A 14,505-nucleotide genomic window follows, 5' to 3' on the forward strand; every position below is an offset into this window, starting at 1 on the left:
CTGGTGCGGTAAATATTACCAAGATATAGGATCTCAAAGTAAGGATCTAAGAAAAACACTTTGTGGCAAAATGTGGCAAACAAGCACAACAAGCTACCACAGGTGTCATTGCAATAATAAGGATGGTGTAATTAGGGACGGTTTAAAGTCCCTGATAGCCTCACTATATATATATGTGTATGTATGTATGTATGTGTATATATACCGTATATATATATATATATATATATATATATATATATATATATATATTAAATGAAATATTAAATATATATTAAATGAGCAATTTAACATCGATTCTTTAAATAAATGGAAAAAAATAAGCACTTACCCTAAGGTAGAAGCTGCTCATCAAACCTACTGGAGGTAAAACATCACGAGCCAGGAGATGTGTTCAGCCAGGCGGACCTCGCAGCCATCATATGCCCATTTGGTGGCCATAACTACTATACTGCCAATACCAGCCAGCCCCGGCATTGGCTCACGCAAGCGTTCCAGGGAACCAATGAGAACACCTTCCTGCCAATACCAGCCAGCCCCGGCATTGGCTCACGCAAGCGTTCCAGGGAACCAATGAGAACACTTTCCTGCCAATACCAGCCAGCCCCGGCATTGGCTCACGCAAGCGTTCCAGGGAACCAATGAGAACACTTTCCTGCCAATACCAGCCAGCCCCGGCATTGGCTTACGCAAGAGTTCCAGGGATCCAATAAGAACACTTTCCTGCCAATACCAGCCAGCCCCGGCATTGGCTTACGCAAGAGTTCCAGGGATCCAATAAGAACACTTTCCTGCCAATACCGGGATGCTTTAAGTGGCCAAAGCCATACAAAAAATGCACAATGGAGAGGGCGCTGCAGCCTCTCCTAAAGGTAAGTGCCGCCCCCCCCATTATGTTAATTTGTGGGGTTGTATGGGGCACTTTATACATTTAATATAGATTATATTCTTTCCAAAGCTGTTACAGGAAATTTCTGTGCCTTTTTTCCTGATTGCGAATTAAAAATCTTTCTTTAATATACAATCTTTTTCCTATTTTTGAAGATTTAACCCTGCGAGTAACGTACAGGACTTCAGAGAGCCAGATGCGAATAGAATGCACAGAATAAAGGCAAGCGTTTAGTGCTCCGAAGCTTCGATGTCACTCCCTCTGACCAAGAACCATCGCTCCAATCCTGTTGGACTAAATAGACGTTTCTCAGCCCAATAATCCTACTCATTTTTCGGAGTATTTATCAAGCGACTAATAAGAATAAACAATATAAACTATAACTAATATTTACCCCCGGCCTTGTGAGAATAAGATTAATTAGTAGGCTTTGTATACATTGTGTTGATTCTTTTCAGATCATATAGCCTTCCAGCACCCAAAAACTCTTTTTTTTTATACAGAAAAATAGCCTGTCAGGTATAAGGATTTCTCTGAGTTTTGTTCTTCGCAGCTAAACACATGGCTGGAACAACGCATGTCTCCCAACTGTCCTGCTTTGCATGGGACAGTCCTGATTTTACCCCTCTAGTCCCACTTTTCGGAACAGAGGTAGAGCTCAGCAGGCCAGCGGGGTTGCAATCCCACGGTTCAGATTGCGTTACAGATTGTGCAATGATGTATTCGGCATGTATGACATCATATTTCTTAAGAGAAAATAACACAATCGGTTCAGATTATTTGATAACCAAGCACTCAGTTAATTTCTTACCTTAGTGGAACAGCATCTTTACTCTTCCACAGAGTAGTAATGCAATATTTATAACGATACAAATACTACAACAACCACATTAGACTTTGGTCCGAGAACGCACGCTAGTTATTCTTTTTCACACAAAACATGCTTTCTAAGAAATGTATTTTTTGTATTAAGTGTAAGAAAAAAAAAAAGAAAAAAATACCCCAAAACTATAATTTATTTCAATCAGAGATAAGAAAAAAAAGAAAAAAAAAAGAAAAAACATCTGAACAAATTGTGAACCACCAAGAGATTTTAATTAGGATTCAAGACTATATTTTAGTACAATAAATACTTAAAAAAGTGTAAAAATGACTTTAAAATATATATATGGTAACCTAAGAAAAAAAAGACAAGAATGTATAAAAGGGGTTTTTAGAACCTGTTAGTACGGCTCAACGGACCCCGTGCTTGTGCGGTCATTAAGGTCTCGCCAGCCCGTGATACCGAGTAGTGTCTACAGACCTCTACGGTGTTAGTGATAAAGATCTATACATTATGTCTGCCGGAACACGTATGTACATAACGGACACCATGAATACGCAGGTGCTCTTTGGCAGTGTAACTCACATTATACAAAATACTTTCTTCCGCCCGGTCCATTCGCTCAGATTCTCTACAATGGATTCCTAAAATACCGGATCGTGTCACAGAATGTGCTTCAGGGCTCTGAAGACCACCGGTAACTGTGTGAGGGTCCCGGGGACACTTCCTATCCCAAAGCTCCCCATATATCATCTAGTCCATCGCTGAATCCGCCTATTTCTGGGGGGAAAAGCCTTTTTCTCTGGCTAGAAGATCGTGAAAAATGGTGTTTGGCAGCAAGTTTCTGGACAGGAGATACGCTGATTTGTTGGCTGATAATATAAAAAACAGTCCGGTGTGTATTCACACATTTCACGTTAAAGTGATCGAAGCGTGGATTACCCTAAGGGTTCCTAAGAGGTCTCCTAAGCCTAACACGCTGTGATAGTTGTGATATTTACATGGAAATTAAAAAGAATATGAATCCCAATCAGGGCTGGGAGAGAAGGCAGTGGTCACACTGATACTGGACAGCACCTTATTGCTGAGAATTACACATGCAGATCTCACATCAGCCGTCCATAGCTGCCGAGAGCGGAGCGAGGAGGGCCAACATGCCCGAATGTCGTTTTTTTGCTTCAAATTGTTTTGCGGTCTTCTTTGACTCCAAATGCGTGGGGGAAGCAAGCTGGTGGTTGGTTCTTACTGTACCTTAATCCTGTCACATGCAAAGCACAGTCCAACATGCCCTAGTCCTTACACAGACATGTGCTCCTAAGCCTCGGTCATGGATAGGAGAGGCCAGTTCCATTTTTTATGGCACAATACGAAGGTTCCTATGTACAATACAATTCATTGGCTTTCCAGGGCTGCTGCAGTCAGTCCCGTCATGTTGGCAGCTATGCGTCCAGCTGCTTGCTGCTCTCGGACTTCTGGTCCAGCCGACTTCTGTTGCTCTTCACCATGTATATGAAATAGGCCAGGGTCTCCTTCTCGTTTACGGGAATGTTGCGGAAGTGTCGACTCACTGTCTGTTAAGGGAGAGTCAACGAAGATGTCTCAGATGGAAATGAAGACTTCAAGCTCCATATTAAGGATTTTTGTTAGCCAGCGGGACACCGGTTTTACCGCTGAACACATTACCTCCGCTGCCTTTAGGTTAAATAAAAACATAGAAAGTGGCATTCAGCCCATCCAGCCTGCCGACCCTCTGAATACTTTCCTTAGTCCCCGGCCTTATATTAAATAGAGCTTAGCCTTCTGCCTATCCCATCTAAATAGACACATCCCATCCCACGTGACGTTAAAGAGATAAATAATCTCATTTTGCTGTAAATCCTCTAAACGAAAACTACTTAAAGACTACAGTCTATGAGATCGTAACAAGATGGGGCTTGTTGGACATCATCCCCCCCGTTACATACATAGTATGGCCCATTCAACACTTTGACTGTTTTGAAGCCGTAATGCAGATTGTTGGGGGGGGGGGTCATTTTGGAATCAGTGGGACATCATTTACCTCTACGGCTCAGAGACCAATAAAGTCCCTTGGAGGATTAACACTTAGCGTACCTCTGCAAGCTGTGCCTTGTTAAGTCCTGGACGAGTCTGCAGCTTATAATGTCTTTTATACCTGCGCAGTGTGTTCACCTGGAGCTGAAACAGGTCGACCTGCGAACAGAGAAAAAGACTAAGTTTACGATCCAAGAGGCAACGTCAACACCCCGCGCAGCCGTGATCAAAAAGCCTAACTACTTATAGCTGTAACCGGATTCGAAGAATATAAGGGTAAAAAGGTAAAAATTATCTAAAAGATGTGAAGATACTTTGGCTCTGCTCAGTTCACATGTGGACCAAATGTGAGTCAGCACCCCAATACTGAAGCCAGTCTCTAGAGCAGGACGCGGGAGATGGACCATAGCCAACAGTAATGTGAACCAGTGGGGGGGCACAGCTGCGTAACAGCCTGTTCTGCAGAGCAACCCCTCTGAGGAGCATCTCAATATATATATATTCTAAAGAAACAGCCATATAAGTCTGATCTTACAACAAGGGGACTCCAGAACGGAAACAAGAGGCTTTTTTTCTCCGGCACAAAGGGAACCAACAAACCCCAGGCATACATTTGGCCTTCAAGGTCCTCGTCGGTGGGGTCTGGTTGGCACCTCTCTAGGCACAAGAGAACAAGGATTGCCCTTGTTGGCCCCATGAAGGGAGAATTATTATAAAAAACACTTTTGAGATGAAATCATTAACAGCTTTTACTTCGCTGACCCCTGAGGAGCACAACAAGTAACAGGTATCAGCGTCACTATTTGTGGCGTTCGGAAGTAGAGACGCTCTATCACCTCTGGCACATCTGTCTCGTGCTCCGGGGAATCTCCGCCATCATCGCTGGTCTTCCTCTTCCGCTTGTTCCGGACACTTTGTATGAAGTTCTTGTGAAAGTCGCATATGTAAAGATGCCGTACCTGAGGAAGAACACATTTCATGAGGTAAACTCTTTTCATTTTAACATGGAGGTCCGTAGTCGTTAAGGTGGGAACTAAACGCTATTTACATGATCTGTGCCTATTTCTCTGGGCTGGGGAGGGTAATAACGGAGTAGGGGAGAAGCTGCAGCCCTCCACCATGGTCTAATAATTCTTGTCACTGATTGGCTGCTTAAAGCACTTGCACTGAAATGAATGGGGGGCTTTCCACTCATGTGCACGGGGGTCTTATTAACAGCCCTCCCCGAGCCAGTGCTGGAGCTGACTGGAGGGGAGTATATCGGACAAAAAGCCTACGGGGGGGCATCATAAAAACTTAAAGGCCCCCTCAGCTATCATAAGCTTTAAAACGGATACGGTGGCCGGAGTGCCCCTTTCACGCAGCGCGGAGTTATATGATGGGGATTATGGATACGCAGGGTCACTCACGCTCTTGTCGATGTCCAGCTTGAGCTTCTTCTGGGAGATGCTCTTTTGAACCCTCTTACTGAAGGACGCGTTGCCCGCCGGCCGAGCGCAGCGCTCTCCGCCATCGATCAGGCAGCAGATCTGACCAAAAAACGGGGCGGTGGGGGCCGGAGGCCCGTCCCTGCTGTCTTCCTCTGTGCTGAAGCCGTTCATTCCCGCTCTTTCCGTATCATCAAACCAACAAAAACAAAACAACCATGCCGGGCCTGTCACCAGTTAGACTCCTGCAGCAACCGAGCCGCCAGCACCCTGACAACGGAAATCCCGCCCTCTTCCGCACGCTGAGTGGTCATTGCTTCCCGTAGGCGGAGAGACGCTGGAAACATAGCACACACCATTGGCCAGACCCGCTGTCACACAGGCTGCAAGAAGCCACGCCTTTTCCGGCTACGCTAGTAGCCTTGTTTAACTCAAACTGTGTACTTCCTTAAAGGGGCGGCACCCTGAAAAGTTGGCCCAGTTTGAAATGTAGCCCTTTGCAGCAGTTAAAGCGACAGTGCACTTAAATAAAGCAATGCATAGCAGATGTCCATTCGATGTAAATATATGCTATAGAGCTCACCGAACCCGCAGACATATTGTGAATGGAATTGGTCAGACAGGAGGCAGCTATTGTGTCTCTATTTTGTTAAAAAAAAAAAACAAAAGCTTATGCCCCCTGCTGGTGTGAAGTGGGTAATGCAGCCTCCTGTCTTCCTTTGCAGAGAACCCCTGCCATTTCTGCCCCTGTGGGCCACGTTCAGTAGGGTGCAGGAATCCCTAGTGAAAGTTTTGCCGGGCATACCTCAGTTTCTGTGTCCCCATGTGATTTACTTGCCGTGCATTCAGTGGGAACTTTTTGGGCTTCGGCTACCTGAAACCCTTACCTGAAAATAGGCCCAGTTAAGGACAGATTGGCCAGGGGCTGGTGGAGCATCTTGAGCCCACAGCAATTGTGATTGAGGGAGTCGCAACCGCGCCCGGCCAGGCGACTCCCACAATCACTTCCGCAGGGGCATGCTGCTTACCTGTGCGTTGCACACTGCCAGCAACGTCTCTTGTACCGCCAAGGGTATGGATGAACCCGGTGGAGTCATGTTAAGTCACATGACCCTGCTGCACTTCACACTTCCCCTGGGCAGTAAAAGAGTTTCGAGCAACACAGAGGGAAGCAGCGGGTTCCTGCGTGCGGCAAAGAGAAATCTGCAGTTCATGTAAGGGAGTGGGGGAGGGTGTATACATGAGTATTGTGGGCAAGTCCTATTCTTCCAATCTGGGTGCTAGGCAGGTCCTGTGGATGTAATCTGGGTGCCAGGACTGACATGATACTAAAGGGGAGGCTGGCTGGGTGGCATAAATATAAAATGTGGGGCCGACTGGGGCAATACACAAGGGTGTGGTGGCATTCATTCACAAGGGATTGCTGGCTGGGGGCATCATGTAAATCGATATTAAAGCGGGACTGGGTGGTGGGATGATGTGTCCTGGAAAACATGGCCGATGTGGTCTGGGTGTGTGTGTTTTGGTGTCGGTGTGGCAGGGCCTGTCCTGGTGTGTGCATGTTTGGATGTCAACGTGGCAGAGCTTGTCCTGGTGTTTGGGTGTTGGTGGGGCAGAGCCTGTCCTGGTGTGTGTGTGTGTGTTTTGGGTGTCAATGTGGCAGAGCTTGTCCTGGTGTTTGGGTGTTGGTGGGGCAGAGCCTGTCCTGGTGTGTGTGTGTTTTGGGTGTCGATGTGGCAGAGCTTGTCCTGGTGTTTGGTTGTTGGTGTGGTAGAGCTTGTCCTGGTGTGTGTGTTTGGTCATCTGTTTCCCGGCACTTTACTTACTGTAGAAACAAACTGAACTATTTCATTTTTACTTATTCGGAGATAAAACACCCTCCTTTGTAGATCACTTCAGAGGACAAACCTTTCTAGGCCCAGAAATCAGTGAGAGGAGAAGTAAAGGTTTTGTGTTATTTACTCTATTTCAATCTGCATATTTTATTAAAATGGATTAGTGGCACAAAATTGTGATTTAAGGCATCCCGTGTATGATGAATTTTTTTTTTTTAGTGTACTGATGTACTCCCAATTCCATCACATTAGATTCTATCCTATATTATCTGACTAGCACTGATGTCATCTTTATCCAGTACACATGGATGCCGAGAAGTTAAGATTCTGTCTATTTTATTTATTTCCATAAAAAGGCCACCAAAATCCTCAGCACCAGGCCCATGATTCTCTTAATCCAGCCCTGCCTGCTGATGTCGGTGGGAGTTCAAGCCGATGTCACGGGAAGGGGCAAATGGATGGGCAGTGGGGCTCGTGGGACCCTGTGACCTGGAGGATTCTGGTGTCAACCAGGAGTCTACAGGCAAAACCCAAAGAGTTCCCTGGTACGATTCTGCGTCTCCTTTCCTAGCTGGAAAGCGCTACATCATGTCTCTCTCTTAACCTCTGGCTACAGTCATCATTTCAAATGATATTTATTTTTAGGTGTCGCCAAAGATTCTAAGTAGCGACTCATCACGCCCTCAAAGCTTTACATTTTGTTATACATTAAAAATACAAACCCTATACACGTTATCCAAAATACATACGCTCCATACAAAGTAACTCCTTGACCCAACCAGACCTGAACATTGAAAGAAAGTCTGCGCCAAGTACAGAGGGGGCAGCTAGGGTTCCCGAAAATAATAGATTAACCCTAAGTGCCAGAGAAAACATCAACGCAAAATACGCACGGCAACAAAAGAACACTCGTTCACATAGGAATATTTGTAAAATTTATTCAATTTAAATACATTATAAAATAAGTTGTATTTTAGCCTTTAAAAACATAGCAACGCAATAGGTCATAAAAGTCCTCAAGGATTATCCAAGCCACTATGGTTAAAGTGCCAAAACCACCCACCCTTCCTCGTCTATCCGAAACGTAGTCACATGTATCTGCGAGACAAGTTCAGCTAACGGGAGGAAGCTGGTAATATATAGGAGTGTGAAGTATCCGTCCCACCAGAAGAACAGGAGACATCTCAGTGTTATCATGGACAACATCCAGTTAGTTCTATTAGTGGTTTCATCTGAAGTTCATCATACAATCTACTTGATGTCTCTTGATGTTGATAGCAGCGAACATTTGTAATCATGTACATTTTTTTTCCAGTTTGATTTTCCATAAAACATAGCAAATAAGAGATTTTACAGAAAGTTCATAAAAAAAAAAAAATTCATATGGATCGACAGCAGTAAGACATTCCAAGGGCCTTCATTCTAGAATATTAAAGTATTGTAATGTCACATACAGTAAATGTAAAAGAAAACCACATGTACCAAACATACAAAAATTATACACCCAACTTGGAGAATCTCAAAAAGCCATGGGTTACAAGAATTAATGGAATTAGGGAATTATTGAGCAGAATAAACTTTTGTTGAGAAGGTCTACAAAGAAGCTTACAGAAGGTATATAAAAAAAGCAAAACGAAAGAAAAAAAGATAAATAAATGGTAATGGACTCTATGGTAATGGACTGGTTATGACTTTAGTTGGAAGAAAAGACAAATTAGATTTATTCTGTCCTATTCCCTCCATCGAGTTGGAAGTTTGCTTTACAGCTGCTGCAAAACAGCACATTTCACCACAAGGGGACAATTTATTTGGCGTGTAATCTGTTTTACCAAAGGGGAAAGCTGCCTATAAAGCAAGATACAGTCTTCATCCACCATCTTACACATGTTAAGTACCAGTTTCACCGTTGAATTAACAGCTTGTACCAGAAAGAGATATCTCTCAATCTAAAATATTCTAAAATGTGTGTTTTAACGAACATTTCCCTTTAGAGACCTAAAATTGACAGAACAAATACAGAGCATGGGAATCCATTAAACAATAATTATGGAAAACCTGAGACCGTGGCTACAGAAACATTAAATCCGATCCCCATCGCCAGTAACCCATACACCCTGAATTTCATTTTCCGGTCCGGCTTTTGGCACATCGAGTGGGTTTATCACTTAGACTTGGACAGCATGTGAACGGAATGTAAAGTTAAAGAAACGGTCAACAGGGCAAGACACAAACATGCCTACAAAACGATATAACAAATTCAGTTATACGAGCTGCCTTGCACTCCCTATACCATCGAAATGGGGCAATCATTTCGTAAAACACAACAAGAAGTAATAGTAGAACAAGCATTTCACATGTTCTTCCAACACATACGTCTAGATCATGGAAGTCCAAAGAGGGAAAGATCTTACCAGAAGTTCACTGATTACTTATCTATTCATTAAATATTGTCCCACAAAGAACGAGTTGACGTTGATGACCTGGACAAATCAACTGTGCACGTTTTAATGATTTTGTCACTGGTGGCTTGATGAACATCTCATCTTCTTGGCAGATCTACTGGGCTCACATACGATGTCCTTCATACCAAATCTTTTAGGGACACGTCTAAGTATATTCTAAATGATTAACGTTTCCAGGGTCTGCTCAGATGAGCTCAGCCGGATAGGTCTGTGATTGCCCTTCAGAGCCATTCTCTATACAGGTACTCTCCTTCACTCAGTGGTGATTGATGTGGTATGATTAAGCTCCCATAATAATAGCTGTGTGTTGAAAAAAAAAAACACGTGCTACCAACAATAATGAAAAAAACTAAAATCGGCAGAAGTTCCCCTTTAATTTAGGAGCCACGTTGATGTGTACTTCTAAACAGAGGTAGTCAGTAGATTATGTGGTTGAATTGTCCTGCCGGTACAAGCTAATCCAGGGCTGAGCAAACCATTGTCCATCTCCTCCAAACAATGGCTCTGAATAACGTAAAGGCCAGCTTTATGGCTGGGTCACCTTCCCATCACCTTCAATAAACACTGAAACTACCGACAGTGAACTCACCGGCCACATCTCATCTTGGTCTGCTGAGGATGAGAGGGGATAGATAATAAAATGAGGTGCTGGGTTGGAGTTTGCTCTAGAAAACAGTCTTGCCTTAAAACGGCTGAGGGGTCACTGGCTGCCCAGCCCTGTGTTAAGGGATGTACGGAGGTGACAATTTTAGTAGGTTGACCAGTGAACCTGTATTCCTATACAATAACGGACGAGGACAACGAGCACTCAAGTGTAGCTCCACCAGTGTCTCCAGAAGCAACAGTAGACAACATAGTATATTTTCCTGTCATCTTATAGATGAAAAGCATTCGGAATATTTTGTAACTACAGTGGTCTTGTTTTACATACTATTCCAGTTCCTATTATTAGGCGTTAATTCTAGTACTTTTCTTGCTTTTATCATCAGTGACATCAACATTGAACAACATGGAGGGCCCTTCCATCTCATGGTAAAAAAAAAGTACTCCCCATGTGTAAGATGAACGCCCATTGGCTACCTGTCAGGCTTTGTAAACTCTTGATTAGTCCCTTGGCGCTCAAAGAATTAGATCATTAGTAGGACATGCTTATGAAACGGTACACTCACAGATCCGCTACATATCAATCATACAAAAGGGCTCCTGGGTATTGAGAGGTTAAGGCAAAAAAACAATCTTATCTACAAAATGATTACACAGTCTCAACATTCCAGAAAGCCCCATCCCTCCGTCCTGTCCAGCAAGGCACTAGAAAATGGTTCAAGTTTAGGCATTTGCTGCTCATTTGTGCTTGCAAGCTGGTCCTTTTAACGATGCTGCAGTTAAGCTACAGACGTCATGATGAGATGTACATCGTATGGTATGGAAACACATCAATTAATATAAATATTCATGAGCTTAAAGACGCAGTCTTAGAACATAATCCCCAATGGCATGTGAAGGTACTTCCATTAGAGGAGAACATGGAAAGAAGACCAAGACACCAGGCCAGTGACGAGTACCCCGTCATACCCACAGACACTGTTTCTAACCTCGTTTTAGGGGATCTAAGTGAGTTTATACGCGCTGGTCAAGATGGACCACCTTAGCCCAAGATTCCTCTCGGTTCCAGTTTTATACACTGTATTCATTATACATCGAAGATTTATGTTTTTAAGTCGGCCCTTGGAAGGCTCGCCAATGTTCCGGGTGATAACATTTTTTTGGGGGGACAGTAGGTAACCCCTTACCTCTTAGACAGCTACTTTATAGCTCTAAGGTGCATTTGCTTATATCAAAAGGCACACGCTATGAATCAGCAGAGTTCTGTGGCTTCTTAGCCAACCATATATGAACGTTAGTGGCTACTCAATTTGGCGCTAGCTGTAGATTTGTCCCTAGGATAAAAATATAGACCAAATTTCGTACATCTCTGTATGGGTCAAAACATCTGATGTTTAACCACAGTGTCATTAAAAAACATGTAATCCCAGCCTGCACCGACACTTTCAAAATATCCCTTTTTTTTTTTTTACCTAGACACAAAAGAAAAGGAAAAATAAAATTTTCAGAAGGAAACGATTCCCCACCCACCAGTAAAAAATATAGATTTAAAATATATATTCCTATTTATATATGTATATTCCTCTGCTAGGAGTTCATGTTTTTGTTAAAGGCTTCTAAGACTGTGGAGTTGGTGTTTTCAAAGGTCCATTGTTGGCTGGGCGAGGAAGGATTGCAAATATTCATGAAAATCCTGCGGTCGGACTCGTTGCAATCCATGCAGCTGTTGCTGGTGGGATGATAAATTGTCTTGTCCTGGGAATAAAATAAATAACGTCAGCCGGACGCGAACTGGGGCAAGTGCAAATCCTGGTTCCCTCACGGTTGGCTATAACTCCCATAACAAACAGCTTAGACTCATGGGAATGGACGTTCACAGAAGTGAGTGGGCCATAAGGTACCCAACTGTGATGGACACACAGCTATCATATGGCTGGGGTGTCCCATTATGTAGGGAATTGCCCCATTAATATTTTCATGTGTAACAGCTTAGTTCTTCTCCGTGACCCAAGAAGTAACTTTCTTTAGTGTATATGCCACACGGAAGTGGGTTAGCCGGGACTTCGGGAAAACAAGGAGTATCAACCACCCAACCATAACAATTATTTCCTCAGGCCCTTAACTCACCTTTCTGTATCTCCACAGTTGGTTACCCTTCATGCCGTGGCAGTCGTACAGCGTGATCGGGCTAGTATGAGAAACGGCATCAAAGCAAACTTTTTTAGTGTGTTGAGGGTTTCCGGGACGGATGTCTTCCCGCCAGCCGAAGGTGAAGACCTGTAACACAAAACTCTTTATAAACGCGTGTATTTCCCATACTGGTGGCTACGCTGCCCATCTGACATGAATCCTATTGAGGTGGAAGGAGTAACGTTCCTACCTGAATACTGCTCCACGCATCAGCCTTCTGGCCTTTGGTGCATATATCCAGACGTAGTTCGGAGCCCATAGACGCATGCTTAGTGTCCACGCAGAGGCCCGTCTTCTTGTTACGGATCTGTACGACGCAGAATACATGAGGCAAAGCGGTCAATACATCTGTATTGAGTAGATAAATGAGCAGCCGAAACTCTACAAATGCCTCTATTTAAAAGATATGGGTATTATATGTAAAGGCCTAGAGCGTTCAACCTAAACAGAGGATCTAACGTCTCTTAAAGAGCTATTAATCCTGTGAAATATCCTTGGCATCTTTCATGAGGTGCTAGAAATTTCAGAAGATGGTAGCTGAGACCAGATGCTGTTTTTTGACTCCTGTTTGGTAGTTGGGATCTAGTTAGGATCCTTTCTAGTGATCTAGGTTGACTCACATCGCTTGAAGAACAGTGACGGGATCACTGGATCTCACGGATCTGAGCGTGGTGGTGGCTCTCAGAAACCAGCTTGTAGCTTCTAAAACACAACCCTTCTCAAAAGTCTTGGGGCTTTGTAAAAATGGCTGTAAATGCCCCCCCCCGTAACCCCTTCTCACCTCTCCCCAGGCAGCGGCATGTGGCTCCACCGGTGGGTAGAATTTCGGGAGGTCCCAGGCTACGTTAGTCATGAACCACTTGAAGTTCTGACAGTTTAGCTTGTTGCGTAGCTCCTTCTGGGATCCCACATCGCCCGGTGACAGGTGTCTGTAATCCGGTCGGCGCTGGTAAATATACTCGGCGTATTCATCCATCCAAACTTCGGCCACGCGCTTCAGGTTCTACAACAGCAAAGAAAGGCAGCCTACGTGAATAAGTGTCCACAAAAACAAAACAAAAAAGTTGGCCCCTTGGATACTTTCTACTTATCCAGCCCCATGGATGCCAAAGTCCTTATTCCACCCCAACTAGCGTCCAATGCATTTAAAAAACGGTAGTCTTATAAGATCCAAACTCAAGCTCTAGAAAGGTGGGAACACTTTATTTTCCAACAAATATTTCATATTGTCACCAGGGGGCGCTGATGCTTCATCTGAAATTCCACCCCCCGCCACCCCAACAAAATTTCTGCATTTGGCTCCTAATCAAAGGGTATTATTTATAAAAAATAATAACAATCAGACTAACTAATTGCTGAGGATATTAGATAAATTAAAAAATACGTAGAAGACTGACGTAGATATTAGAGAAACCGGCGGAAACAGAATTGCATAAAACAATCTCTACTTAACGTTCAAATGTAGAATAATAACTTCCCATACTGGCATCAGTATACTTTATTTCGCTTTCTACTACAGGTGGTAATAGATATGGTCCAGAGAGAAGCATGAGACCTTACACCGGTACTGAGAAAGGCATGCTCCAAGACAGACGGCCTCATGCCCCATAATACAAAATGGATAGAGAAGGGGAAGCGCATGCGCCCATTGAGTTTTGTGTGAAAAATGGTAAAACTGAAACAAGAGTTACCCCAGAGCTTAACAGATGCCCATGGTCATGATTTGGTTCATGTACCTCTATAAAAACTTACCCTAGCCAAGCTGACCCCCGCAGGCACTTTATATGGTACATATTTCCGGTAAATATGCCCCACTCTGGAACACGGAGCATCCTCCATTCGACCTCCACACATCCACACCTAAAAGTTATTCAACATAGAATATCATGAAAATATAATTAGGCAACATTCTCTAAAAACTAAATTTCCAGGAACAAAATGTAATTAAAGCTGTTGGAACTCCCTTCTTGCAGAGGAACTAGCTGGGGTTGGCCAACATCGTCAAAAAGAAACGTAGAGTCCCAACCACATGTACCTCTTCTTCAGAATACAGAAGAAACCTCTGAGGTCCTGAAAGATTGCGTGACTCCACGTCTGAACACCCTATGTACTTCAACTAAAGACCCCATTAGTTTGGTGAGGAACCCAAACAATGATTGTATCAGGTAGTTCCCAGAAGACTGGATAGTTTAATAAGAAAAAAAGGTTGAAAAGTATGCACAGC

The 14,505-nt window shown here is 43.7% G+C and overlaps 2 protein-coding genes across 2 annotated transcripts in view; both read right to left on the reverse strand.

Annotated features, from left to right (window-relative positions):
* Positions 1 to 2,712: 2,712 nt before the first annotated feature.
* On the reverse strand, positions 2,713 to 5,472 carry SAP30L (SAP30 like). Its single transcript, XM_053462357.1, has 4 exons — positions 5,174 to 5,472; positions 4,601 to 4,723; positions 3,825 to 3,923; positions 2,713 to 3,283 (listed from the first exon to the last, which is right to left on the reverse strand). Exons 1-4 carry the CDS (start codon positions 5,363 to 5,365, stop codon positions 3,152 to 3,154), a joined length of 546 nt encoding a protein of 181 aa, XP_053318332.1. The 5' UTR covers positions 5,366 to 5,472; the 3' UTR covers positions 2,713 to 3,151.
* Positions 5,473 to 9,859: 4,387 nt separating this feature from the next.
* GALNT10 (polypeptide N-acetylgalactosaminyltransferase 10) overlaps positions 9,860 to 14,505 on the reverse strand; it is a 58,377-nt gene continuing 53,731 nt past the window's right edge. Inside the window, exons 8-12 of the mRNA XM_053462352.1 lie at positions 14,034 to 14,141; positions 13,063 to 13,284; positions 12,472 to 12,588; positions 12,219 to 12,368; positions 9,860 to 11,846 (exon numbers count right to left, since the gene is read on the reverse strand). Coding sequence (XP_053318327.1) covers positions 11,679 to 11,846; positions 12,219 to 12,368; positions 12,472 to 12,588; positions 13,063 to 13,284; positions 14,034 to 14,141 — 765 coding nt within the window. The 3' untranslated portion in view covers positions 9,860 to 11,678. The remainder of the gene's footprint in view (positions 11,847 to 12,218; positions 12,369 to 12,471; positions 12,589 to 13,062; positions 13,285 to 14,033; positions 14,142 to 14,505) is intronic.

This window comes from Spea bombifrons, chromosome 4, assembly GCF_027358695.1.
Source record: "Spea bombifrons isolate aSpeBom1 chromosome 4, aSpeBom1.2.pri, whole genome shotgun sequence".
NCBI classification, from domain to species: Eukaryota; Metazoa; Chordata; class Amphibia; order Anura; family Pelobatidae; genus Spea; species Spea bombifrons.

Coding starts and splice junctions, on each gene's coding strand:
- SAP30L (XM_053462357.1), bottom strand. CDS start 5,365: ATGAACGGCTTCAGCACAGAGGAAGACAGCAGGGACGGGCCTCCGGCC. Junction 4,724..5,173: donor AGCTGGACATCGACAAGAGC/GTGAGTGACCCT, acceptor GTTCTTCCTCAG/GTACGGCATCTTTACATATG. Junction 3,924..4,600: donor ACGAGACAGATGTGCCAGAG/GTGATAGAGCGT, acceptor CTCTGTTCGCAG/GTCGACCTGTTTCAGCTCCA.